The sequence below is a fragment of the Pteropus vampyrus genome, unplaced genomic scaffold (assembly GCF_000151845.1).
Source record: "Pteropus vampyrus isolate Shadow unplaced genomic scaffold, Pvam_2.0 Scaffold334, whole genome shotgun sequence".
Lineage (NCBI taxonomy): Eukaryota > Metazoa > Chordata > Mammalia > Chiroptera > Pteropodidae > Pteropus > Pteropus vampyrus.
In genome coordinates this window covers 618,373-645,547 of record NW_011889115.1, presented here as the reverse complement: position 1 = coordinate 645,547, position 27,175 = coordinate 618,373, and the positions used below count along the sequence as shown (strand labels likewise).

General features: G+C 49.4%; 1 protein-coding gene and 1 pseudogene across 1 annotated transcript in view; one reads left to right on the top strand and one right to left on the bottom strand.

The window, feature by feature from the left end:
• The window catches only part of ABCC8 (ATP binding cassette subfamily C member 8), a 73,539-nt gene that overhangs the window by 2,802 nt on the left and 43,562 nt on the right, over positions 1-27,175 (bottom strand). Inside the window, 19 exon segments of the mRNA XM_023522163.1 lie at positions 5-113; positions 316-394; positions 1,285-1,415; positions 1,541-1,661; positions 2,035-2,148; positions 2,712-2,814; positions 5,715-5,807; positions 7,543-7,700; positions 8,232-8,301; positions 9,423-9,589; positions 9,678-9,919; positions 10,149-10,248; positions 11,164-11,289; positions 12,740-12,877; positions 14,530-14,610; positions 15,270-15,354; positions 16,217-16,315; positions 17,296-17,331; positions 18,883-18,918. Coding sequence (XP_023377931.1) covers positions 5-113; positions 316-394; positions 1,285-1,415; positions 1,541-1,661; positions 2,035-2,148; positions 2,712-2,814; positions 5,715-5,807; positions 7,543-7,700; positions 8,232-8,301; positions 9,423-9,589; positions 9,678-9,919; positions 10,149-10,248; positions 11,164-11,289; positions 12,740-12,877; positions 14,530-14,610; positions 15,270-15,354; positions 16,217-16,315; positions 17,296-17,331; positions 18,883-18,918 — 2,088 coding nt within the window.
• On the top strand, positions 16,811-16,929 carry LOC111730760 (annotated as a pseudogene).

The window sequence follows — 27,175 nt, the reverse complement described above, 5'->3', positions numbered from 1 at the left end:
TGACCGGATGGTGCCGCTGAAGAGGACTGGGTCCTGCAGGATGATGGAGAGGCGCGAGCGCAGGGTGTGCAGCGGCAGTTTGGCGATGTCAATGCCGTCAATAATGATGCGTCCTGCGTGGAGACGATGGCACAGGTGGGACACCACAGAGGAGAACGGTGGTGCTGTGATGGGTGCAGCCTGGGGCGTGCGTCCCAATGAAGATGCAGGGGAAGATAGTGATTGCTGGGCCTCCTGTGATGTCTGACCGTACACCAGGACTGAGGTCCCATCTGGTGGCTGTGGGTACTTGAGGGTGCCCGCCATACTACTCACCTTCGAACATGTCCACCATGCGGAAGAAGGCGAGAGAGAAGGAGGACTTCCCACTGCCTGTGCGGCCACAGATCCCAATCTGGAAAGAGAGAAATAGGTACGCTGAGGAGCCTCTGGAGGTGGCCGGGAGCCTCTGGTGCTAGCTCTGGGGACACACAGGTATGGGAAGCCATAGCATGTCTTCGTGTCTTGGTTTTCTGTCCGGCTTCTCTTTGGCCAGAGCTGGGACATGGGCTTGGTCTTGTTTCCTGCAGTGGGTCCAGAGGTGGCTCCCACGGAACCCCACAAGCAAGTATAGGGTGTAGATGTTCATTTGCTTGGGCTTGGGTGTGGGCCTGGCTGTGCCTGGTACTTGGCTGCAGGGGTGTTGGGGACATTGGTGTTTCTATGTGCACGGGTGTATCAGGAGGGCATGCAGTGGCCGAGTGTGGTGTGCAGGGATGTTTCTGTGTGTCCCACTTTAAACTGGAGTCATTTCTGACCCCATAGCTTCCTGGCCCTTGGGTACCAAAAGAAAGGACAATAAGGAAGCAATACAGAGACATAGATAGTCGCAAAGGGATGGAAGGAGAGGGGCAGTGGCAGAGAGAGCAGGAGGGGAGTGAGGAGGAGGGACTCAATCAGAGAGGTGGGGCAGAGTGCCATACAGGGCTCCCTCCCCAGAACAAGGGTGCCTCACACTCTATCCCTGTGACAGTCCTGAAGCTCAGGGGGCAGTGCTCTGGGAAAGTCCTGACCATCTGCAGCAGCAGGGAGGGAGTAGGGCGGACAAAGCCCCTCTAATCTGGGGAGTCCAGGTGTCTATCTCCTTGGTAGGTAAGGAGATAGGAAGGGAGGGGAGAGGTGGGCTGAGCCTAGTCAGTTTGAGGGGCCCAGGGCCAGGAGACTGGGGGCTCTGAATGAGTGTGAGGCCTGGAGGGCCATCAGGGGCCCATGAGACTGCCAGCCCGATGCCCTCGTGCCCCTGACCTTCTGTCCCGGGGAGATGAGGGCGTTGACATGCTTCAGCACGGGCTTCAGGGAGCTGTCGTAGCGCACACTCAGGTTCTGGATCTGGATCTTCCCCTGGTCCGGCCAGTTCTTCGGGATTAGTGATGGTGCTGGGGGCCGGGCTAGGGGTCAGCCATCAGGCGTGGGCCACAGCTGGTATCGAGGAGTGTCCCCCCACCCCCAGGCTCCCTCAACCCAAACACACCCCTCCTTCTGGCCCTCCTATGCCCCTCACCCAGCAGCCCCTCGTAGCTCTCTGCTTCAGTTTTCAGGAGCCCATGGATGCGTTTCACGGCCCCCAGCTGGATCTCCATGTCTGCCAGGTTCCTCACCATCCAGTTGAGGTAGTTGGAGACCTGTGGGGAGTGAGCTGGTCATGGTCATCTTGTCCTGGGCCTGGCTGTGCCTGGTACTTGGCTGCAGGGGAGTTGGGGATGTTCTTACAGCTGATGTCTTTTACTGCCACCGGCTGGCTGTTCAGGGTGACCCTTCCCAGAGGCATGGGGAGGGTTCCAGTGAATGTGGTTCCTCACCCACCACCGTCTGGGGCCTGGGGCCTGGGCGAAGAGGCGGGACTCTGCTGTCAGCCCTCCCACATGGTCCCTCTAGCATCAGACTCAAAGTAGCTGGGGGTAAGGCCTGGGGGGTGTCTCATTAGGGAAAGGGGCCCTGGGATTCCATGGGTGCTGGTGTCTGATGCTTCCCCTGCCCCAGCCTGCTACCACTCACCATTAAGGCATAGGTGAGGCCCAGGCCCACCAAGCCAGCAGAGAGCTCCCTGTGCAGGGAGTTGGAGATGGAAGTCACAGCTGCGATGAGGACCACACATGCACCAATGTACTCCTGCGGAAGGATGGGGGCTGGCCTGGGCTCTTAGGGCTTGAAGTCACAGTGGGCCCCCAACCCCTCTTCAGGGCAGAGAGAGTAGCTCAGCCATGACTTAACCCCAGCCCCAAAACTCATGTGCATATCATCAGATACACAGGAGGCCTGTGAAGGCTTGAGTCCCAGGAGACAATGACTGCACACAGCTTATGCACCCCCCCACCACTCCACAACGACCTGCATACTTGCCTTATCAGCTGGCCCACACATGTACACAACGTCTGTGTCATATGACCCACTTCAGACACACACTGCTCACAGCTAAACATACAACTATTCCATCTGTTGGCAAATGTCTCAGATACACAGCCTCTGGGTAGTGATATGGAGAAGAGGGGGCTCAGGTCAGACACTGGGAGGACTGATCACCAGGTCTGGGAGAAGCAGGAGGGCTCTGTGCCCATCCTGTGTGCGCACTTGAGCTGGTGCTCCATTCTCTCTTCCCACCCTCTGGTCCATGTTTGGCCCTTCCTATCAGAAGCCCCTGTCCCAGGGCCTGGGGTGGGGCGAGTGGCACTTGCCATGCGGACTTCTAGCCACCTATTGGCAGCTGTGAGGAAGAGGGAGGCGATGTTGTTGCAGTCCGTGTATTCAAGGAGCTTCTGCTGGAACCGGGTCTCGTACCTGGAGGGAGGATGAAAAGGGTTGCAGGGAATAATCTTGGTCCACGTAGCCCGTGGGAACCTTCCCTGAGCCTCTAAGGTAGAAGGGACTTCTCTATACAAGCGACTCTGGAGCCTTCTTTCCCACCCTTGTGCCCTCATCACATTCTCTCCCAAGTTTCTAAGTATGGATCTGCCTCCTTTCTCTGACCAGCCTGGGATCCTGGAATCACTGGTTCTGGCTGGCTCGGGCCAGGCTCAAGGGAGGGGCAGGAGCACTTGTTTGATGATGAATGATGTAACGAATGAAAGCCATCTCAGCTCTGGCCTCAGGGACACAACTGAGGGGACTCAGAGGGACTCAAGATGAGCCTTCTTGGGCATTTGCTTTTCATTCCAGGAAGGTGTTTGTTCTGCTTTGATTATTTCTGAGTGGAGGGCCTGTGACTGAACTATATGTTTGAGGAGACTGAAGTGAGTCTCTGAGGTGTGAGGGAGCGTGTGATTGCATAGCCACAGGGTGGATGCGTGTGGGTGGGTGATATATCTGAGGCGCGTGGGAAACCATACATCTGAAGGGTTTGATTAAGAGCAAGTTGAAGATGTGTATGTGTAAGCGTGTGTGTGTGTGTGTGATAGGAGAGTCTGAGGGGTGTGTGACTGGTCTGAGGAGTGGGTGTGTACGAGGGTGTGTGTGAGCTTCTGTGACAGGTACATGATGGTGTGAGGACTCTGGAAAGAGCTGCAGCTTTGAGGCCACGCAGACCCAGGTTGGAGTCCTATCCACTACTTACTGGCTGTGTGTCAAGAGAGGTTGTTTCCTCATTAGTAATGTGGGGACAGTAATAGTTCCTGCATGGATTGAAACAACCTCTGAGCCCAACACTGAGCCAAGTGCTGGATACTCTCGAAACTCTTTTGAGAAAAAGCAGGGCCTCCTAGAAAAACCAAGTCAGATTGGCTTGGGTTCCAAGCTCAGCACTAGCTTCCACTGTCTATGTGGTCTCGAGTTGGTTTCTCAGCCTCTGTGGGTCTCTTCTCTTCATTTAGTATGAGTTTACAGTAACTATGTCGTGGGGCTCTTGTGAGGATTAAATGCAATACATACGCAACACTTAGCACAGGGCCTGGCACTTGGCAAGTGCACAATCAATAAGTGCTACTTAGTTCTTGACAGGGCGATCTACTGGGCAGAAGCCAATGAGTTAAACACGTCCAAGGGATGATTTAAAAGTTCCTCGTTCATTAAAAAACCGTCCACTGTGTCAGTGCAGTGTATGGGAGGCCTTGCTAGGCAGCAGTTCCTCTGGCTGGCTGGATGCTGGGATCCATTCAGATCCTACTGGGAGGGTCTGGCCCACTCTAGGAAAATCACAATCTTTCTGCCCCAGAGTCAGCCTGAAGGCCTCCAGGACACCAATTATAAGAGGGACATCTCCAAAACTTAGAGTAGAGGGTGTGGAGGGTCCTGGAAGTTGAAGGAACTAGGGAAGTTCAGGCTTGAGAAGTGGGGTGGGAGGAGAACCTCGGGTCTTATGCCAGGCTCAAAGGAGAGTCTGTGTGGAAGACAACACAGGCTTGCACGGGAGCAGGGGATATCCAGGGAGTCAAGGCTGGGGCACAGTTCTGCTTTGCTTGGCTTTGCTTTACTCAGACAAGACCCCTAAGAGGACTTCCCACTGGCCCCAGAAGCCCTACGGTGTGAACAGGGGCTGCAGTGACGCATCAGGAGCCTGGGCACCTCTCCCAGGGCTGCAACTGACTTTAGGGGTTCAGGGGAGGAGATGCAAACCTCCGTGGACCCTCTGTTGGTCCTTGAGCCCTAGGGTTACTCCTGGACACAGGGCTTGGTATAGCATGGTTACCGTCATACCTTGCACAGTGATGCCATCCTAAAAATAACCTAGGATCACTCTCTGGCTAAAGCTTACATACCAGAGTCCAACTATCTGGGTCAGGGGTCTGGCCTGTATGGCTAGAGAAGAGATGCCCTAATACCTCAAATGGAAACTGGGATGGGGAACAACAGCCCTCTTCACTCCCCGGCAGTCTTGGGTGCTCCCATCTAGCCAAACATCATGACTCAGGGGGGAAGGAAGATGGCAGGGGCACTGAAGTTTTGGGGCATTCCAGCCTAGTGAACACTTATCCATACTTTGAGTCTTAGCTCCAATGGCACCACCTCTATGCAGACTTCCATGACTGCTTCCCTTATATGCTTGCTATGTCTCCCTTTCTTTCAGAAACATGGGTTTGTCTTGGCCTACTCAAAGCCTGGACTGTAAATACCTCCAGGGAAGGGGCTCACTTGACTCATCTCTGTCTTTTTTAGTACCTGGCATGGGGCTTACTTAGTACATGGTGAGTACTTTGTAAATGTTTGTTCAATGAATGAGCAGTTTCAAGTCTGGGCTTTATGGGACCTTACACAGAGCGGTCATATAACCTCTCTGAGCCTCAATTTTCTTATCTGAGAAATGGGAATAAACATGATCACCACCTTGATTGCAGTGCAGAATGAACAAAATTGGCATGGAAAGTACTCAGCATAGTGTTTCTCCCAGGAGAGTCTCAATAAAAGGTGGCCTCAGGGCTGGCCCACATGATGTAAATCTTTCTAGCATTGATATGTGAGGACCTGTCCCAGCCTTGTTTCTTTTGATGCTCTGCCTTAGTTGACAGAGGTCCTGGGCTTGGCTGCAGGGCTGAGATTTTCCTCTCTGATGGATCATACAGTGGAGTGCACCTGGCCTGACCCCCCACCCAGTGGGCATCATTTGGCCCTTGAGGCCTGAGGAGGGGTTTGGGAAATAAATGTCCTGGGCCTTTGTGAGTAGAGCCCTGAGAATTGAATCTCATGACCTGTGACCCTGGTTCCCCCCCCCCACCTCCGCCCCCACCACCCCGGGGTGAATCTGGAACCTGAAGGCCCGGATGGTGGTGAGGCCTTCCACAGTTTCAGCAAAGTGCGAGAGCAGTGGGAGCTGGGTGGTGTCATCCAGCTGCTGCAGGTCCCTGTGCCAAGGGAGCAGAGAGGAATGGTTAGGAGGGCAGGCTCAGGGCTCAGCCTCTGTCTGAATTCTAGCTCACCCCTACTACCGTGTGGACAAATGGCTTCACCTCTCTAGATCTCAGTCTCTCATCTGGAAAGAGGGAAGACCATGGTACCACTCTATCAGCACTTGTGAGGATCAGATCGCTCATTTAGGTAAAGTGCTTAACCAGGAGGCCGCAACAGTTACTGCTAACCTGGGCACCTCATGTCTGTATCTGTCCCTGCGCTTCTGCTGCATAGCCTTGCTCTGCGGTAAGGCTGGGCAGGCAGTGTTACTTCCCTTTCACAGATGAACAATCTTAACCTTGTAACATCTAGTCAAAGGAATAGGAAGGCCAACTCAAAGCTATCAGTTCCCTCCCCGGTAACCACAATAGGTTTCAGCACATCTCAGGCCATAATCTAAAGAGCCCCACGAAAGGCCAGTGGTTTCCATGGCAATAGAATTGCTCCTGCTCCCCACAGCTGCACCTTGACAAGTGCATTAGTGCCGGAGAGGCCAGGTTGGGATGCTCGAAGCAGCTTTCCTGGACAAACTGTCTCCAGGAAGAGTGGGTTCCAGGAGAACAGGGCATTTTCTCTGGAAGCAGAAATGAACTTTGTAGAACAGCTTGTACAGTGTTTAAAAAGCCACTGTGATTTCCCGAATGTCAGTGTACTATGTTCCTTGTGGGTACCGGGGGATTCTGGATTATCCAGGCAAAAAAGCCATTTATACAAATCTTGATCCTCATGGGCAAAGTAATTGTGACCAAGATGTATCTAAATTTTATCTTTATTGCTAATCAGCATTTTGACTCCAGTTTCTGAACAACTTTGTGCACTTGGGAAAGGTACTTAACCTTTCTGACCACAACTTGCAGGAAGCAATACATTTTATGTAACAAATCAGCACACACACACACACACACACACATACCTACAGAACCCAAAGGTTTCATGAAGCAAAGCTTACTGTTACTATGTGAATACAGTTTGTTCTATTTCTTTCTTTTCTTTTCTTTTCTTTTCTGTTTTTAAATCCTGGTTGTGATCTATGATATTGATTTCATGACCCAAGGTTGTAATTGGCAGTTTGAGAAATGCTGGCCTAAAAGTTCTTTAAAATTGTCCCTATAATTCTTTGAATCTATGAGTTTAACAGAATCACTCCCAGAAAAAACCTCCTAGAGAATGTTATTAAAATTTTTGAGTATGAAAGAGGCATGCGTGGCTCCAAGGTTCATGAAGGTGAATGTGATCATGAGAATGGTGGAGAGAGGCTCCCTTGTGTCGAGGCTTCTAGCCTTTCTCTGGACCCGCATGGGCGGGGACATGTGGTTGTCATAACACGCCTCACATCAGGTGTGCTCTGACTTCACGCGTCAGCAATCAGCCTGGTCACTGGACTCATATGACCCTTCTGAGAAGCATTTTGGCAAAATGAATGAAGGGCATAAACACATGCAGTGCCACTCCTGACCATAGCTCCTAAGGAAATAGTTCAGAGGTGTGTGCAGACAGATGGTTATATTACGGTAGTGGATACAAATATTTCATTTCCTTCATTTCTATTTTCCTTTGGGGGTGGGGGGAACATGACTCTACTGCTTTTATGATGATGACTCTAACAAGAGTAGTAAACTACCCATTGCAAAGTACCTCCCACCCCCCACCCCACCCTCAACCCTGGAGGCTGGAAAATGCTGCCATCACCTGGATGCTACCCGGAAGTACTTCTGGATGAAGTAGCACACGATGGCCAGGGGCAAGAGGGCCACGAGGAACACAGGTGTGACATAGGAGATGACGGCCAGGGCTGAGACACAGAGCAGGGTGGATCGGCTCAGGCACTCCAGCGTGGATGGGATGTGCTGAGGGAGGAGAGGGGGAGAGAGGGAGATAACTTTTGGTATTTGATGATGTTCAGTGTGTACCTGCTGCCAAGTTTTTGCTCTCTCACATTATTACAGGCATATGTCTTATCTCTCCAGCTACACTGTAGGCTCCCTGAGGGCAGGAGTCAGGACTTTGTTTTCTTACCATCTACTACAATGGTAAATAAAGAATACAGGCTGAATCAGAATAAATATTCTCCACAAAATCAGTCACCTTGGTTCAGAATATGCTGGAACCTTACTGGATGGAGTAAGCCAGAGGTTCCTGGATGGAAGCCAAAGGAATTTGGTTTCCCTCAGCCTTATTCTGATGGTTTCAGCGGGAGTGGGGGCAGGCCCTGAGGCAGCATTATAATCATATTGGGGTCCACTGGGTTCCCCCAGGGCTCTGGTCACTGGATCTGGGGAAGCCAGCAACAGACAGGGGCTTGGCCTCTCTCTGAATGGGGAAGTGGGTCACAGTTTTGTATACCTGATCGATGGTATTATAATCATAGCTCTGTGTACCTGGTCGATAGTATTACAATCAGAGGAAAATCTGTTCAAGATGCTTCCAAGGGGTGTGGTCTCAAAAAACCTAAGAGGTAACCAGAAGAAGTTACTCATTTGTTTATTGATTTCCTTCCTGTTTATTGAATGAGGGTAGTTATTTCTTTCATTTTGGTGTCTCTGGAGTCATTCTTGGGTCTGGCTTCCCAGAGGTGATGGCCTTTGCTGGTCTGTGGACATCTGGCCTGTGTCCCTGAGAATTCCCACAGCAGCCTAAAGGGGTACTGGCCCCTCGATAGCCTCTCTGACTCTCAAGCCCATGTGTGACCATTGCCACCTTTCTCAGCTGCTTGCTTGGCCTGACTCACTCAGCAGCTGTCTTCCCAAGGACATAGAGTCCTCTCCAGAGGGACAACTGGCCAGGGGGAACAGGGCCCTGAGGACAGCCTGTCAGCTGGCTGACCCTTTGAGGCCACTCTGGCTGTCATCACTCTGTCTGTGACACAGCCAGCCCAACTTTAACCAGAGAATTTCAGAATCACAGATCTGGGACAAATAGATAGTAGGTACACGTTGAGGCCATGTCTGTGGACCATAAAGAGCTCAGGAACCTGGAAAATAAACAGTGTAGTCGGATGGTAAGGTCTGGCATTAATAAGGGTGAGCCAGATAACCTGTTTGCCTATTGTGCTTTTAAACTGAATTGGCCAGCCAGCTGGGCAGTGACTTTTTTCACACCACGTGGCCTTTGGGGTTTCTATCTATCTCATCACAGAAGATTAGAACAGCTATATCATGTCCCCAGTGTCAGAACCTGCAAGTTGGCTGAGGGAGAATAGAGAGGAGGGGAAAAAGCTAAACCTGTATATAGAGACGGGCAGATGGTACCCGCCTGGGGAAAGGAAACTAACACATATGCAGAGCCTGCAGGCACTCACTTTGAAGGACTGCTGTGACGATTAGATGAGGTGACCATGTAAAATGCCTAGGACCACGTCTGGTTGAGTAAATGCCAGTTTCCCTCTGCTTTCTGCACTGAGGAGGGCACTTTTGCACACACTTGGGTCTCTCTGTCCCAGATCCAGTGACAGAGATTGTATATTACTATTTTACAGATGGAACAACTGAGGCCCAGAGAACAAGGACTTGCCCACATCCCCAGCATGGCCGGGGGAGCCCTCTCATATGCTGGGGGAGCTCCCAGCGTACCTCATGGGAGCCAGGATGATACGGTTCAGCAGGCTGCGATGCAACCTCTTGGCCACCTTCAGCCCTGTCCACTCTACTGTGACAGATGTGACCAGGCACAGCACGATGCCCAGGCTGCAGAGCACCGTGAACACCATGGCGTAGACGGTCTGGTCGAGGGAGCATTCCTGGGCCAGGCAGAGAATGAGGAGGGTCCCAGGGGTGTCCATGGCACAGCCCTCTCCCCCAGCCCTTCCCTGGGGCCGCCAGCCCCACCTGGCTGAGGGAGCAGTTCCTTGTCACGGGGCTCAGGGTCAGGGCGCTGTCGGTCCACTTGGCCAGCCAGTAATCGATGGCCACGCAAACCATATGCTTGAGCAGCTGCGAGAAGACGAGCAGTGACAGGAGCAGGATGCCGGCAGACGACAGATACTTGGCGCAGGCTCGCCACGGGATTTTGGCGCGCTGGTGCAGCACGGACGACAGGTTGTCCTCCTCCTCACTCTCGGCCGTCTCCTCTGCAGGCCGCAAAAACCCACCCTGTGGCTTCGTATTTCATATCCCTCTGAGGGTAAATCAGGGAGTATGTCATCCCCACTTACAGATGGGAAGACTGAGGTACACAGAAGGGAAAGGATTTAATCAGAGGCACACTATCTTACCACCCTTAGAACTCCCAAACCTTAGTCTCCTTGTAGTTGATCAGACCTCAGGCCATGATTTCATTGCAAGTCCCCCTGTCTGTACCTTCCTCTTCTTCCTCATCCTGCAGGAGGCCATCTCTCGAGGACATGGCCCGGGGCAGGCCCTGGGGTGGCTCTGGGACTTTTCTCTCCATGACAGTCTCCTGAAAGGCAAGTGGGACCTGGCCAATGTCCTCAGTATATGCAAAAGGGAAAAGGGAGGGTAGGGGGCAACCACCCCTGGTAATGACCAGTGTCAGTTTCTAGGTTGTCTCTGCCTAGGTTGGCTTCCAGTGGGACAAATGTCTGTCTTCCCAGAATCTACTCTTTCCCTTTCATCAGCTAATAGCACCCCAATGTCCCTGTGGGAGACCACTTTTCCCCTATTCTTAGTCTCTGAGATTCAGGTGGGCTGATCATTCTCCCTGGCTCCAGGGGTGAGCATATAATACAGGGCTGGCCAGTCCTCACATTCCACATCTCTGGCCACAATGATTTGTTCAGGGGTGGGTATACTACCAAATTGGACCAATGAGAGTCAGCCCTGGAACTTTTGCTAAACAACCGTGAAAGAGGTACTCTTTCTGGCAGTCACTAATCTGGGAGAATGTAAACCCAAGAATGCCAATGGCTCTCACTGCTAACGTGGGAATGAAGCCAGTTTGAAGGGAGCAGAGCCAAGAGATGGGGAAACACAGATTCCTGATGACATTGTTTGACTGCTTGGATCTAGCTCCACCTGAAGCTATGACACTCATGGACTTTCTGGTTTCATGAGCCAATAAATCCTTAAATACACCCCTTTTTTTCTTTGCTTAGCCAGTTTGAGTTGATTTTCTGAAACTGCAAACTAAATGGGATCTGACTATCTCAGGATGAGAGGAGGGCATCCACCTGATTCTGCCTTAAGTAGCTGGAATAGGTACTGGCTCTCCTCTGGCAGGAGAAAGTTCATGGCCAGCTCCCATGAACTTGGAGGGTTTCCTGGGGTCAATGAGGGCCAGAAGGCCTTGATGAGCATAGCATTATCAGAACCGTCTACTTAGGGGTAGCTTTTTGGCCCCTCAGGATATACCCACCTTCTCCAGCTCTTGGTCCTGCCGGTTCATGAGGGTCTTCCAGTGTTCAAAGAGCTGGCACTCAGACCTCTGGAAGTCCTTGAGTGTGCCCTCTCTCTGGATGGTGCCGTCCTTCATAGCGATGATCTGGAAAGACAGAAACAAATCCTGCTGAGGGCTGGCTGGGGAAGGGGAGTGGAGGTCACATCCCGCCTGACCGAGGATCTGAGATGGACATGCACACATCTTTTCCCCACCACAAATAGCCTTTGTCTCGCCCACTGCAGTGAGCTGGTAGGGATAACCTACTCTTACCAACATACTCCCAGGATTTAGAGTTTCGAACACTTGGGGAGTAATTCTTAATGGTTGCCCCATGGTTGATAGGAGAGTCTGCAGAGCAATTAGTGCATCCTGATCAAGCTGTTTGTTTATGCACAAGGAATCCATCGGTGTCCACTGTTTTCGTACATTCAATGGGATGATTACACACTACCTTTAGCTCCTTGGCAGGTTTGAGAGGTGTGTCCATCAGTGTTTGGCAAAGCCCCTTTTGGTCTAAGTGTTTGTGGCCACATCTCTTTGAAATCAATAAAACATTTTATTTGAAACACTCAGTGTTTCACACTCAGGTAGATTCATCATTAATTCAGACATCCACCCCTGCTCCTGTATTTCTCACACACACTGGGGTTAGGGAGGGGTGCTGAGGAATCCTATCCACTGATACCTTAAAGAACCAGGCACCTCCATGTGTGCCTTCTTTGGACTAAAGATTGTCTTGCGCTGTCTTGCCCGGGTCACCACAGAAACTCAGACACAAACCTGAACCTGTTTTAATAGCTTTTCTTTTTCCCTCTGGATTTTTTCTCTTTTTCATAGTGGAGGGAGGATCTTGCCACATATAGAAAGGAGACTTATTTGGGGTTAGCAGGGCCATTTAGCACAGGCCTGAAACTCCAGGAGGGCCTCAATTTTCAGGGGCAAATTTATATAGGGATCAGGCAAGGCCCAGATTTCAAGTCACATGATATTCATCTTAAAAATTAGATTGTTTCCAATTAATTAAAAAGTAACTTTGTCTACATGTTGAAAAGTATGGAAATTTAGTTAATGTGGGGCTTCACAAAATTGTATTCCACTGATAAAACTAAAGTTTCTATTACTACCGCTATTATTTGTTCCATCTTCCTACTGGTCCTAACTTGAATCTGATCCACCTGAGGGCAGAAAGACGATTTTCTCATCCAGATGGGTACTCACCAAGGCCAGGGAGATGAGTCATCCAACAGGGCAAAAAAAGAAACTTAGGAACTGAGTATCTGCTTCTTTCTGAGACTTCTTGGTATCAGCCCTGTGGTACCCACAGGGGCCCCGGGCCAGAATAGGGAATGTCTGTAGCCCTAGGTGACACCAAACTACTGTCTGTGCGGGTCTCCCTGATCTGCCCAAATTGCACAAAGCCATCCCATGCTAATCTCTTCCGCTTGGTAGCCCTCAGCCACTGCTACAAGACATCCAATTGGATCTTTTGAAGATGTCTAACTGCCTCTCCTACCTAAGCCCTCTACAGTTTGACCCTTTTGTGACCCCTTACCCAGTCTGCATGTGGCAGGTACTGTAGCTTGTGGGTCACAAGGACTACTGTCCTCTTATCGTCTCGGAGTAGCTCAAGGATCCCGGCCTGCATCAGGTGGTCACTCAGATGAACATCCAGAGCTGAGAAGGGGTCATCCTGGGTGAAGGGGAGAAGGTAGAGGCATGTATGAAAGGAGCGGGTAAGTATAAAAACCACCAAAGTTATATCAGTTCTGGCCTAGGGACTGATAGTAGTTAGCTGTCAGTCTTTAAGATGGTCGCCTTATCTGAAAATGGGGCTGTTATCAGTTATCATTCTCAAACAGATCTAATCACAAGCTTTCTGATTCTTCATCCTCCAGTGGCTCCCCATAAACTATGAAGTCTGAATTCCTTAACATGGGAATCCTGTTCAGTCTTCCTTTCCAGCCTCACTTCACATCTATTTTATACAAGCTCCCTACACTCCAAGTTTCCAGGGAACCTGGCATTCGAGGCCTCTGCCTAAACTGTTTGCTCTGCCTGGAGTGCCGATCTGCCTTTTGTCTGCCTGGTAAACTTCTACTTAACTTTCAGCGCTCCACTCAAGCACTAGCTCTTCCTGAGTCCTTTTCTGACCCCCACACCCAGACTTCCCTCTTCTCTGCTTCAGTGATACCCTGCACAAAGCCAGATATGAGAGTTATTTTCATGAGGCCCCTAAGAACTAAGACCCGTTGTGCCTGTGCCTGGTAAATATTAGGAGCTTAATTAAAGTTTGCTAGAATAAACTAAATTATTTACTTTATTTCTAACAAGGTTGTTTAAAGCTCACATGGGATCATGAATGATCTAGTCCTTTGTAAAGGGCTGCATATGTGTCAGATGGTAACAGACCGTGAGGCTTACCTTATGAAGCATGTTTAGTAGGGAGTGTTTGTAGGAAAGAGAATAAAGCTGGGATCGGAGACCTGAGTTTCCTTCTTCCAACTCTCTGTCCAAATGGTCTCCCTGTTTCCTTCTGTTTAACTGACTCACATTTTAAGACCCTCCTCCAGGAAGCCCTCCCTGATCACTCTAGCCCTCACTGTTGTCTTCCTGGACAAGGCTTCTCATAGTCTGTGCCTCGCAGTGTGTGGCTTTCGGCTGGGCTGTAGCTCTTGAGTGAGCTTGAGTGAGCTTGGGTGAGCTCTGTCTCCCTAACCAGACTCTAAATCTTTGAGGTCAGGAGATGAGTCTTAGAATTCTTCAGTATCAACTAAGGTACCTAACACAGAACTTCACATGAAGTAGGGCAGGGATAGCTAATAAGTTTACCTCACGTTTGATTGCTAGTGGTTACCTATAGTTCTGTGTTGAGAAGGATTCTGAGGCCAAGTTAAGTTTCTGTGGAAAAGAATGCTGTGATCAATTAGCAACGTCTGCTCTGGGCATGAGATGGGAAGTGGCAGTACACATTCTATGGCCACTTATAGTCAGGCTAAATAAATATTGTTAGGTTGGGGCTGTCCTACAGGGAGTTGGCCTGTAACTACTTGCTTCCCCTCAGGGCTACTGCAGGGCTCAGTGTGAAGTCCACGGTGGGTCATTTGTACTATCCTTACCTCAGTTTCTCCATAAATAAGATGAGTAGGTAATATCTCTGGTAGGAGAGGTTTACTTCTGTAGAGGGAGGTAGGTGGGTGATGGAGTGCTTGTGTGTATGTGTGCATGTGTACACATGTGCATGTGTGTACATGTGTGTATATGTGTGTGATATGTGTGTAGGCAATGACCAGGGAGACACCCAGAGATGAGAGCTACTAGGGAGGTGCCGGTTGGTGCACTCACCAAGAAGATGACATTGGTATGCTGGTAGAGGGCTCGGGCCACACTGATTCGCTGGCGCTGACCACCAGACAGGTTGATGCCCTGTTGCCAAAGGAGAGGAGAGGTCATTCCCTCATAGCCCTTCAGGAGAGACTGTTCTGACCCCTACTTAACCGTGAGCTCTTTGGGATAGAGGCCTGGCTCTATCTACCTCCTTGTCCCATCCTCACTGAGCAGAGAAAAGAAACATGTACATGTTTACTGAACTCACTGAGAAGTGGGGAGTATGATCTCCAAGTCTTTGAAGATTCATCATGTAGGTGCTAGAGACCATCTGACCAGTGAAACCCAAGATAGAGAAAGTAGGGATTTAATTTTACACAAGGAGGACAGCTACTTGAGAATCTAAGCTTGTGGAGGAGGGAACAGGAAGGGGATAACCCTGAGCCTAGCACAGTGCCATAGGGGCTCTCGGTACATACTTGGGGCGTGAATGAAGGAGATGTCCATCATCTCCAGCCTGGGCAGATGCTGAGCTGACCTTTGTAGCAAGAGGGGCTGAAAACTTGTCAAGGACAGCCACTAGCCTAGGGCTCAAAGAGATCATTTTGAGCCCACTGTTGGCAGCCCTGCGGCCTCCACCCTTTTATTTTCCAAGTACCTGCTCTCCCTGGTGTTGGGGCCTGGTGGTGGTGATAGGTGGGGAGCAGGGGAGATTGAAGGTGCCGACTTTGAGCAAACCCCTTAGAGGCTCTACTAACCCGTTCCCCAATCTGAGTCTGGTCTCCATGGGGCAGGATGTCGATGTCTGGCTGCAGGGAGCAGGCTTCGATGACCATCTTGTACCTGGAGTGGGGTAGCAGTGGACACAGCTGACCAGCCTGCCCAGAGTGGGGCCTGGGCACTTGCAGAGGGTCATTAGCCTCTGGGCAGCTGTGCCCACGGTGAGCAATGGCTTTAATGGGCCTCCTGCTTGGGTGCAAGCAAACACCATGTGAGCTTAAAAAGAGCTGAGGGCAGCACCTTACATGGTCTTGGAGCAAGTTAAATATTTGAAAGATGGAATTAGACGGCAGCAAATACACCACATAAGTGGCAAGAGAGGGCCCACGGTTCCTGTGCAGTAGGAAAAGTGACAGCCAGGGCCCATGCTTGGGGCACCGCCAGGGAAAATCACTGCTGGTTGGTTTAGGTAGTAACGATAATAACTGGTCAAATATTTGCCCAGCCTGCTCCTCTCATACTTCCCTGGCCAGCTTTTCACCTGGGCAGGTGCCAGTCAGCATACATTGAGGAGGCATCAGAGTGTCCTGGTGACATGTATTTGGGTATTAGGCGGCCTTGGGTTTCTGTCACTTACTGGCTGGGGGTAGGGAATCGTGAGTACAAAGAATCAGGGGGGCTGGGTCAGCCTTCCACCAGCCGCAGGAGAGGGCAGCAGGGCTCCAGCACCTCCCTTGCCTCCCGCCCTCTCACCCACAGGAGCTGGACTGCCCTGATGCCCAGGCACATCTGGATCGTTTCCAGATGACCGTATGCACAGGATGGAATCCAGATAAGCGGGCTGGAGAGCGGGACGGCTGAGTGTGGGAGATCGATGAAGGGGCAAGCCAGCTGGCTAGGGCTTGGGGGCTAGGGCAGGTGGCTAATGCTGCCCATGACCAATTTCTCCCCGCCTCCAGCTCACTTCCCTCCGAGAAGATTTTACCGTTGTTTGTTGAAGGGACTCTCAAAGGTGATGTTTTCCTCCACAGTGGCATTTAGCAGCCATGGTTTCTGAGAAGCATAGGCCACTGGGCCTCTCCTCCTAGGAAAAGCAGGGTAGAAGTAGAAAGGCAATTCTCAGGGGCTCATTCTCAGAGGCAGCTGTCAAGATGATGGCTTAGACCAGGGCAAGGGGTTGGGAAGTGCTAACATGGGGAGGCATAGCTGGCAGAAGTCTGCTCTGTGTGGCCCCTCGTGGACTCCTTCCCCAAGGCCTGAGGCAGGCGTGGGCACTAAGTCTTAGCTGACCCAGGGGATGAGACCTCGACTTCTCCCTTCCCTACATCCCACCTGCCCCACTCCTGCACTCTGTACTCCTTCCCGAGACTCTACCCCAAGCCCAGGAGGAAAACAAGCCAATACTGAACCATTGATTTTTTCCTTCCTTGAGTAGCCCTCAAACCACTCAACTTTGACATTGGCAGGTAACTCTTCCAAAGGAACTTTTAAAAAAGTGGAGGCAAGGAAACCATATTTAGTGTGATGTAGTTTTTGAAGAACGCCCCCAAATAAAAAATTTTTTAAAAGCAAAGGAAAAGTCTATAGCCATGCCACCCTGAACAAGCTCAATCCCATCTGATCTTGGAAGCTAAGCAGGGTCGGGCCTGGTTAGTACTTGGATGGGAGACCACCTAGGAAGACTAGGTGCTGTAGGTGTAAAAAAAATAAAAAATAAGAGATTGTAAGCTGACAAGGTCCTTGCGATCTGGGAGGTCAACCAAGGGTTGCCTTGCTTAAAAAAATTAAAATAAAAATAAATAAATAAATAAAAATTAAAAAAAAAAGAAAAGGAAAGGAAAAGTTGACCACCAGATAAAAATGATCTGGTACAAAAGGTGCCCGAGGTACAGAAGAGGAGGCGGCTTCCAAACCTCCCCATGGAGCATGGAGCCCTTCCTGGCCTCCTCCCTGCAGCTAGGCTGGGGCTGCAGGGCAGTGCTCCAGAGCTCTGTGGCTCCCTTGGCCTGAAAGCCCCTCTGAAGAAGCCTACCCCGGAGGGCAGATGCTCCCAGGACACAGTACCTGACATCCCCGTCAGCTGTTGGCTCCCGCTCTGGGCTGCAGCAAGGGAGGAAAGATACCTTCAGTGTTCATATGAGCGGGCTCCATAGACATTCTGAGCTCCCTCGAACCCAGCATGTGTGCCTTTATCATCCCTGTGACCTAGTCTGCAGCCAGTGACCAAGTGCTGCATGGAGGGGCATGGGAGTGGTGTGTGGTCATCCTGGGAAGCCTCCACTGCCTGACTCTCAGTATTGTCCTGAACCCATGTGGCCCTGGGGGTCACAGTTAAGGTAAGAGAGAAGATGAGGGGAAAGACACCATTGGAGTAGGTTGTGGGGCGGGGATCTTCCCACGTCAGAGGAATACAAGCTCCAACATATGGCTCCTCCACACTCAGCCTCTGCATTAAGGCTCAAATGCACTGGCTGAGGTCTCAGGCTGACATGGCTGCACAAACAGCTGGGGTAGGGTGTGATCTCTGGCCAGAGCCAGGCCTGGCTGGGCAGGCTGACATGTGCACTCAGGTGGCACCTAGAGAGCCAAGAAGGGCTCCAGGTGTAATTTGCAGCCCCAGGTGGCCCTCTCAGAAGATAACTGAAAAATCTGGGGGATCTGCCAGGAGAGACATGGTCAGCTGTGGTGTCCATGAGCTCTGGACTGACCCAAACCGCTCCAGCATCGACTATTACTCTCATCCACACATGCATACTTGTTGTGTACCAGGAGGCCGGAATTTTGGATCAAGAAATATGGTCATTATGGCTAGAGAGGCTGGGCTTGTCATCTTACTCTGGCACCTGGGGACAAGGTAGGAGGAAGGCAGAGAAACACCGGGAAATGAAGCCTCTTTGGTGTTGGAGAATGAAGGCCAGAAGTTTACACTTATTTACAAAGTCAACCTTCCCAGCCCTGACTTCCTACTACCTCTAGGTGTTTCGAATGTTCTTGGGAGAGGTGAGGTTGGGCGGGGAAGGGAGGGGTGTTGAGGATGTCAGATTTTTTAGACAAGAACATAAAGCACATTGAACATAAAGCAACAAAACCAGACTTTCCGTCTGGCCTGGGGGACACCTACCTCTTCTCCTGTGTTTCTCAACTATTTTTCACAACCGCCCTCTAGGACTATTTTAGACAATTTTTTTCTAATTGTCCTTTCTTTGTCACATTTCATTTCCAATTGAGTGTTGTTGTTTTTTTAATAATCACAAGGTTGTGTAACCACCAATCACCCTGATCTGATTCTAGAATGTTTTTATCACCCCCAAAAGAAACCCTGTACCCATTAGCAGTCACTTTCTTCCTCCCTTCCCACCACCCAGATCTATTTTCTGACTATCCACCATGAAAATTTAATACTATAAATATACTACACGATGGCCCTTTGGAGGGCCATCATTGTGAGGTCTAAGTTTTTTCTTTCCCCAAGAACCAGATTTTGCCCACATTGAGAGTGCATGCCTTATTAGGTCTCATGCCTCTGAAATTGTATAGGCTGCACACTCCTGAATCCATACTCAGTGTCCCTCCCCCAAGCATCTCACCCCACCCCACGCTCGGCCCCTTTCCTTTATCCAGATCCACTTCCAACCCGGATCAAGGCTGTACCTGGGGTCCTCCCCTGTCTCGCTGTCGGGAAGGCTGCTGGGGGCACAAATGGAGAAAAAACATCAATGACTTCCCATTCCATTGCCATTCTCCCCATCACACTGGGTCTTTGGGGAGAAGCGATCCCCACATTCACCACCCTCCCATCACCAGTAGCCCCAAGTCGCTTTCTTAGGGACAGAAACTGCTCTTCTCAATCTCCGTTCCTCCTGCAGCACCTGGATGGGTACCCTCCAAATAGCAAGGGCTTACTCAGTGCTCCTGGCATGACTCAGAGAGGCAGTGAGGCTGGTCGGGCATCAAGATTGTTTTATAGTTAGGAAAAAGAAAGCTCAGAAAGAGAAAGTGACTTCCCCCAAGATCACAATCATTTCATACAGTGTTTTCAACCTGTGGATCGGGACTCAATAAGTGGGTCTGCAATAAGCGAATTGCAACTGCACTGAAGAAGAAAAAAAGAATAAAAAATAGTGTGCACTGTATGTGGTCAAGATGTGTATTTTTTCGTGTGAAATTTTTTTCTCTGTCAATGAATGCATAAATGTAGTGGACTATGATGTAAAATGCATTTGATACTGTGGATTATAGGAAAAAAAATTTTGAAAATCACTGAGTGAGGTGACCTGAATTTTGGTGCCAGCTTTATCAGTGCTCTTTCTCCTGCCCCAGGACATCTCTTAACCTTTCAGAACCAGCCTCCTGCCAATGAAATGTATACTTCTGACATGGACATTTGGGGAAAAGCAATCCGCTCTGTTTTCATGCTGATCTTACTTTAATAATATTAACACCAGCTAACATTTATTGAACTTTAACAAGCACTGTGATAAGCAGCGTTATCTATTTTAAAGCTTAAAATAACCATATGAAGGCCATTTATTTTGATTGTCCCCACTTTACAGAGAAAGTGAGGCTTAGAGAGGCTAAGTAACTTGCCCAAAGTCACACAGTCAGCAAGTAGCGGAGAAAATAGATTTGTGTGACTCCTAAGCTTCATGCTCTTAATGACCGTGCTACAGTATTTCACTGTGATTACCCATGATCTATCTCTTATAAATACCTTCTTGTCTGGAAAACAAGGATGGAGAAAAACGGGGATGGCAGAAGTCTGAGAAAATTCTTATCTATCCTCTGCTGAGGGGCAGAACTGAATGCAGATCCCGATGGTTATGAAATCGCTAGTCCCCTCTGATCCTGTTCTCCAGTCTTCGTGGTCTCATTTCATTCTCTCAATCTATCCTCGCTCTGTGTTCCCTAAACCATCAGATAGCTGTAATTTATGGACAAGTTGGTAATGTGAGATAGATGAAAAACTGAAGCTTACGAATTCTAGCTCTGTGCCCACAGCCCAGATAAGCTTGCTTATTGGTGAAGTCTCTTGCCTTGGCTGCTTCCAGAGTTGCAAAAGCTGTTATTTATCTGGAGGAAAGAATGTCTGAGGCCTCCCTGAGGACCCGGACACACAAAGAGCTTTCTCAGCCCTAACTCAGTTTATATCATTGTCTGGGCTGTTCAATTCACCCTTATAATGGACTGTCTCTCTCTCTCTAATCAGCTCCTGTGTTAAGTCTTTTATCCCCATTTGGATTTTAAGGCAGGAAGAGCACCTTTTCCAGCCCCCACAGTGCTGAGCACATGACAGATCTATAATAAATGGAGGCTGTTAACTGACATGTTAATCATTTTCGAAGAAGGAAGGGAGGGGACTAGCACTCAGTGCAGGTGTCCTCATGCCAGGCACTGTGTGAAGTTGTTTGTATTCACAACTTCATCCTCATAACAACCCCATAAAGAGGTGCTAGTATCCTCATTTTACAGATGGGGAAACTGAGGGTCATTTAGCATAATGCACCCAATGGTATAGAGCTGGGAAGAGAGAAAATTGGGGTGCAAATTCCTCTTCCCCTCTTTCCAGTGTAGGCCCAGCCTATCTAGAATGAGCCTCCTCAAGATGTTGTGTGTCTATGTTTTAATCTGAAAATTAAAGACTAGTACATGTGGCACACACTTTCTCTCATGGGTGTTTGGGCTCTAGTACGAGTGTTGGGGGCATTTGATTCCTTCTCTGTGTGCACTTTTGGGACCAAATACTGAGCTGACAGGACAATCCCCCCAGTTGTCTAGTCCCATTTCCTTTCCTCCAGCCAGCCATGGGCTGGGCACTTGTGTGTGCATGTCGACCTGAATCAAAGCACAGAGCTTGCCCTCCAGGAGCTCATAGTCTGATGCAGTGAATCAGACAGGTACTGAAGTCAGAAAGTTATAGGTCCAGAAGTAGGAGCAAGAAAATATAGAAAACTTGAGAGAAAGTATGCACAAACACATACGTAAATGTTTAGAGAAAAGACTGGAAATTGGGTGAGGGGATCTGAGGTGGTTTTTGCCATCTTTATACTTGCATATCTTTTCTAATTTAATGAATACTATTTTAGAATCAAATAAAAATGTAATTTTTAAAAAGCGGTTTGGATGTGGTGATAAAGAAATCTAACTATGGGCGGTGAACACAGAGTGTAAATATATATATATATATGCCTATATATAAATGTAAATAAATATATATACATGCCTTATTGTTAAAGTGTATAGCTGAAACTTATTGGATTTTGTTAACCAATGTCACCATTAAAAAATAAATAAATAAATTTAAAAATAGTAGTTTGGAGGAGGAATAAATGTGAGTAAGTGAAGAAGGGCTCAGAGAAGTTATAGCTGAGCTGAACTTTGCAGTGGGGGCGGACAGTGGAGATGCAGAAAGGGACCAGTAGGTTGGAGATGGAGGCAGCATATGAGCACACATGGCCTGGAGAAGTGGAAAGAATACGGGCTCTAAAGTTTGTATCCGAGGGGCTTCTCTACTCACTGGCTGTGAAATCTTCGCTAAGTCCCTTTACTTAGAGGAACCTTGGTTTCCTTATCTATAAAATTAGGGTAATGGTCTAAACCACACAGTGACACTGGGAGGAAATATTATAAATATAGCTCATAGCTGGTTGGAGGGAGGACTTGGAATTGGAGAACTGGGGTGGGGGGATCATCCTTTCAGTTCAGGGCTTGGTCCCAAAGTTGCAGGCAGAGGAGGAACTGAATGGACCCAACGCTCATTTTCGACCTCAGCAATAAATGAAAAAGGAAGAGGTGGAAACTGAGGTTGGAAGAAGTTAAGACTTGTAGGTCTCTACATTCCATTCGTCCTGCCCGAGACGGCCTTGTCGCTGCCCTGAAACGTTACCTCTCACCCACAGTGTCCCTTCTAGTTGATGTCATTGGATCTTAATGCCAAATCTCTGAGAGAGGAAAGGGCTTTCTTATTGTCTAGATGAGGAAATTAAGTTTCAGAGAACTGAAGTGACCTGCCCAAGGTCACACAACTAGTGAGTGGTAGAGTGAAGACTACAGCCAGGGAACATCTGGTTCCTGAGCCTGGTTCCTGATCCTGGCTCCTTGCGGTGCCTTCTCCTGTTTGCCTACCATCTCACCACACCTGCCTCCTCCAGTAAACCTGGGGTGCAACTGAGCCCCTGACCCCAACTCCCCAAGGCCCCAGGAACTATATGGGCAGATGGGACCACAGGGTAGTCCTCCCTGGGGAACCAGGGGTCTTGGGAGGCAGACTTTCTCATCCCTGGGGAACCAGGGGTCTTGGGAGGCAGACTTCACCACAAGGCCTCCTGAGTGGGCACAGATAGCAATAATAAATAGTTGACTTCTGGAAGCCCCAGCAGGTAGTGGGGGTAGGGGCAGCAGGGAGCTCCAGTGAGCTGACTTGCAATTCCTCATATGGAGGTGGGAACTTCCTCCCCATCCCATGATTTCCTCTGGGCTCAGCTTCCTGCTGGCTCCCTGGGGATGTTTAAAGTCATTCTACTGCAGACCTTAATGGCCCTATTCTTTATTTCCAGGAAAAGGATTTCACTTGAGTATATCCGTTAACATTTTTATCAAAATGTTTTCCTCTTAAAGATTGAGAGAGTTTGCAAATTCCCAGGTTGGCAGTGCATTGAAGCCAGCGAGCCAGGCAAGGGAAGGTGACTATTATTAAAGTGAATGTTTGGGAGCTACACAGTTCTCCCTGACACCTGGACCCAAGTGGCTGACATGCTGGATCTGTGCAGGGCTGCCACAGTAACTCTCCTGCCTGGAATGCTGGACCTCACCCAATGAACCCTCCGTGCCCACTTTAGGGCTCTGTCTGCATGCCTCTGTCCACCAGAACTGGTAAGCTCCCTGAAGGCAGGGGCCAGGTCTTTTCCTTTGTAGCCTGCACAGAGTATTTCACAAAATACACACTTCATTCCTGGCATCAGTGTGCATTGGGGTACAACATAGAATAATCCTCTAGCCCTGTCTTCAAGGAGCTCATTGTCATGGGGGAGACAGATGCATCAGCGAAAAATCACAATACAGTGTGAAACATGGGTTAATAGGATTCACTCATTCCAAATGTTGGTACGGAAGTTGGGTGGTAGAATTCTGGGTCAGGGAAACATCTTAGGCAAAGGCATGCAGGAAAGAGAGAGATGTAATGACACATTTATAATGGCAGTCTCTTGAATGTCATAAGTTATTCCTGGTTCACTCATTTAGCAAATAAATTCATTTAGCAAAGGCACTGTGGATATAGAGAGACAAATAAGATATGGTCCCTGTCCCTGGGGAGCTCAGTACAATCTCTCTGGGGATAAAGGGTGGAGTACAATTAAAGAGCTATAGGAGAATTTTGTTCCTGGCATAGAAGCACATTGTCAAAGAATAATATTTATAATAATATTTATAGGGCACTTACTACATACTAGGTTAAGCCTCACATCAACCCTATAGGTTATGAGGGAAAACTGGTACAGAGAGTTCACAGATTCCCCAAAGCACAGAGTCCAGATTGGAATCCAGACAGCTTGACTCCAGAGCTTCTCAGCCATACTGCTCATTTGTTCATTGAAGGAATAAATGCACAGTTGTACAACAAACCAATCTTCCCAGAGCACTGTCCATTCTGTGACTCCTAATTCCCCAACTCCCAGCCTTGTGCATCCTGCTACTCTTTCTGGCTGCCAGATCACCAGGCCTTGGCTCTGCTATGGATGAAAAACATGAGAGCAGCCAGGCATCACCATTGCCTCGGGCTGCAGACAGGAGGGGCTGCCAGGTCAAATGCCATTTTGCTCTTGGCTTATGTCGCAAGTACATCATCCCCCTGCAGACCTGGGGTCCAGTGTCTGAGGCCTGCAGCTCCTGCAAGTAACAGAGGGAGGCCCTCAATACACAGCCCCACATTTAACTCGTTACCCAAGATAGGCGGGCTGGACAGAGCTGAGTATGTGTCCAGGGTTTTGAGAGACAAACAGCACATGAAGCCTACTGAGTTGTGTCTGCCCAGATTCCTTCTCCCAGCCATTGTAATGAGTTCCTGTCTCCTTTCCTGCAGCCTTTCTCTCTCCCATCTGTTCATCACCAGCATGATTCCTCTATAGCCTTCAGGCTAAATCTTATTTCCCAGGCCTGGCAGACAGGGGTGTCTGACCGGAGCCCACTTCTTCAGTCCAGTCTTTCACCACTGCACCCACACACCCACTCCTCCAGGTACCAGAACCATGTTCTTTCACATCAGCAAGACTGCTCAGGCCGATACTCCTGCCTGGAACACCGTCTTCTCCCCCCCTTGCCTTTTCCATCTGAGGAAACCACACTCATCCTTCAAGGCTCAAATACACCATCTACGTGAACCTTCTCTCCTTGACCGCAGAGTGCATTGTTCCTCTGTGTTCCATGATGGCAATCCTTTGGCTCTCCTTTCCCTCCCTTAAAAGCAGGGGCCATGTCTTAATCATCTTGGCATTCCTATTGCTGTGGCCAGGGTCTGGCACACAGCAGGTGCTCAATAAATATGGGGTGAGTGACTACATCGATATAGAGAAACTGGAGCATGAGTTGAGTCACAAACACACTTTCACAACTTCCTAGGGTTGGCTGCAAGCAAGTTAGATGCGCTCGCTATGCTTGGGAGGGAAGCGGTACCGTGGACAAGGGCAAAGTGGATCTTGACAAACTAAAAGCCTTTTCTCTCCCTCTCCCTCCCCCAGCCTCAAACAGAGCCAGGAGCTGGGACCCAGGCTTCCTGTTGAGGAGAGTGTCGATGAGGACAGAGCTGTGGGCACCTGTGCGGTGCCTCTGCTGAGGAAGTGGGTATGGGGTGTCGTGGACATAGGGGCTGCTGGCCATCGGACTGTCAGGCTAGCTATATCTTCACGTTGCCTTTGAATCCCTTCTCTTAGCACACAGTGGGGCCCATGTACCTGAGCACCCAGGTTCAAATCCCACTCTGCCATTTAAGAGCTGGTGGCTTTGGGCAGCTTGCTTCACCTCAGTTTCCTCATCTGTAAATGGGGATAATAACAACACCTATCTCACAGTGTGGCGAAGAATGACTGAGACAGCATCTGGCACACAGAGGTGCTTCAGTGCCCTGGAGAGGCCCCTTGTGTCCCCAAGGCTGGGGCAGAGGTTTCCAAAATGAGAGGAGGCAGCAGTCAGACCCTGTGGGTTGGCAGGGAAGCCCCGAACCCTTGCCAAGCATGCCTGGCACCTCTGCAGAGGACAGACAGGTGCTGATGCTGGTGTGAGGGCACCTGAGGGCAAGGGGGATGGGGAGGAGATGAAGAAAGTGGGCAAAGAGACCAGGCTCAGAGGAGGTTTGAAGAATCCAAGAGCAGCCCCTGCCTCTGTGCTCTGTAATCGCATCAGAAAAGGCCTGCCCTCAAAGTGGCCTGGATCCATGGAACTTGGAGAAAAATCCCTGGGAATGGACCCAGAGGAACCCAGCCCAAGGTAGAGGCTAGGTGCCAGGGAAAGAGCCCAGCCTTGGGTCCCTGCTCCACACGCTGACCAGTAATTCACCCGACTTTATCTTCAGTCTCTACTTCTGTGAAATAGGGTAGTAACATCCAATGGGAGGTTTAGTGAAAGCCTTCAATGTGATCATGTTTGCAGTGCACTTAGTAAAGTGCCTGGCCCATAGCAGCTGTCCAATCAATAGTGGGTGTTTTCTTCAGTTCACGGTTGCCTGGGGAATCCTGTCTTCCTGTCACAGACACGCGCTGTCAGCCAACAAGCAACAGCTCTTCACTCAAAAGGCCTGAGGGGTAGTCGGTATGAGGACTGGCAAAGTGGCCTCAAACCCAATGCCTGGACCTTCCCAGTCAGGTTGTGTTGAAAACCCCCAAAGAAGATGGGAAATGGAGATAGAGGCTCTTCTGTCCCCAAACACACCACAGTCCTTGACGGATTGAAGGCTCCAGAGACTGAGTTCATGGAAAACCCAAGGGGGCTCTTCTGCCAGCTCACAGCTCCACTGAGGAGGAAAACATGCCATCTGTTGGGTGCACCATTCAGGGACATTTTGGAAGAGCAGCACATGGGGGTATGTGTAGATATTCAGACACTAGGCTCAAGGTCTTTCTCTCAGTTCTATACTCACGCTTATGAAAATCCTGAAATCTCGAATAATAATTTCCCCTTAGAAATGATTGCTGGGGAAAGCTTACTCTTTGCTGAAATGGCTACAATACACATAGAACGAGCACTACAGACCTCCATCAGGTCCCCCCCTTCCCTTGGCTACCAGGGAGCCCTGAGCCAGGCTGTGTGTTGATTGTAGTAGTCATCTTCTGCCCAGGTTTCTCAATGCTTTTTCCAACTTCTTCGTTTCTTGGCTCCTTTTTTACTACCCTTTTAAAAGCTTCTATTTTATATGTATCTTCTATCAACTAGTTTCAAGTGCTTTTTGGAAATCAGTGGATATAAATAATAGAATATAGAGTTCCGGCTCCTTAATTAAGATAGTGATCTTTCCTCAGAAACCCATGTTTGTCTGGGTTATTTTTGGCTCCTCAAAACACCCAATGAATGGTCTGTTCCAGCTCTGCTGTTGATCAAGCCGGAAACCAATGTTTGTGTTACAGTCTCCACACTGGGAGGCAGTGCTGCTGAGTGAGCACAAGCTTTGGAGTCAAACAGAACTGAGTTCAAATTCCAGCTCTGCCACTTATTAGCTGGGTGAATTAGGGTAAATAGTTTAACCCTCATCTATAAAATGTGAACTGTCACCTGCCTTGTTGGTTGTCACAAGGACTAAATGGAATAATACATGCAGAAGACTTAGCAAAGTACCTGGCACATAGTAAGACTTTAGTAAGTACTAATGATCATAGTGAGAATAACAATTAACACCATTTATTGAGTACTCACTGAACACAGAATGCACAATGCATTTCCGGCTGAGCAGGAGGGTTGGAAG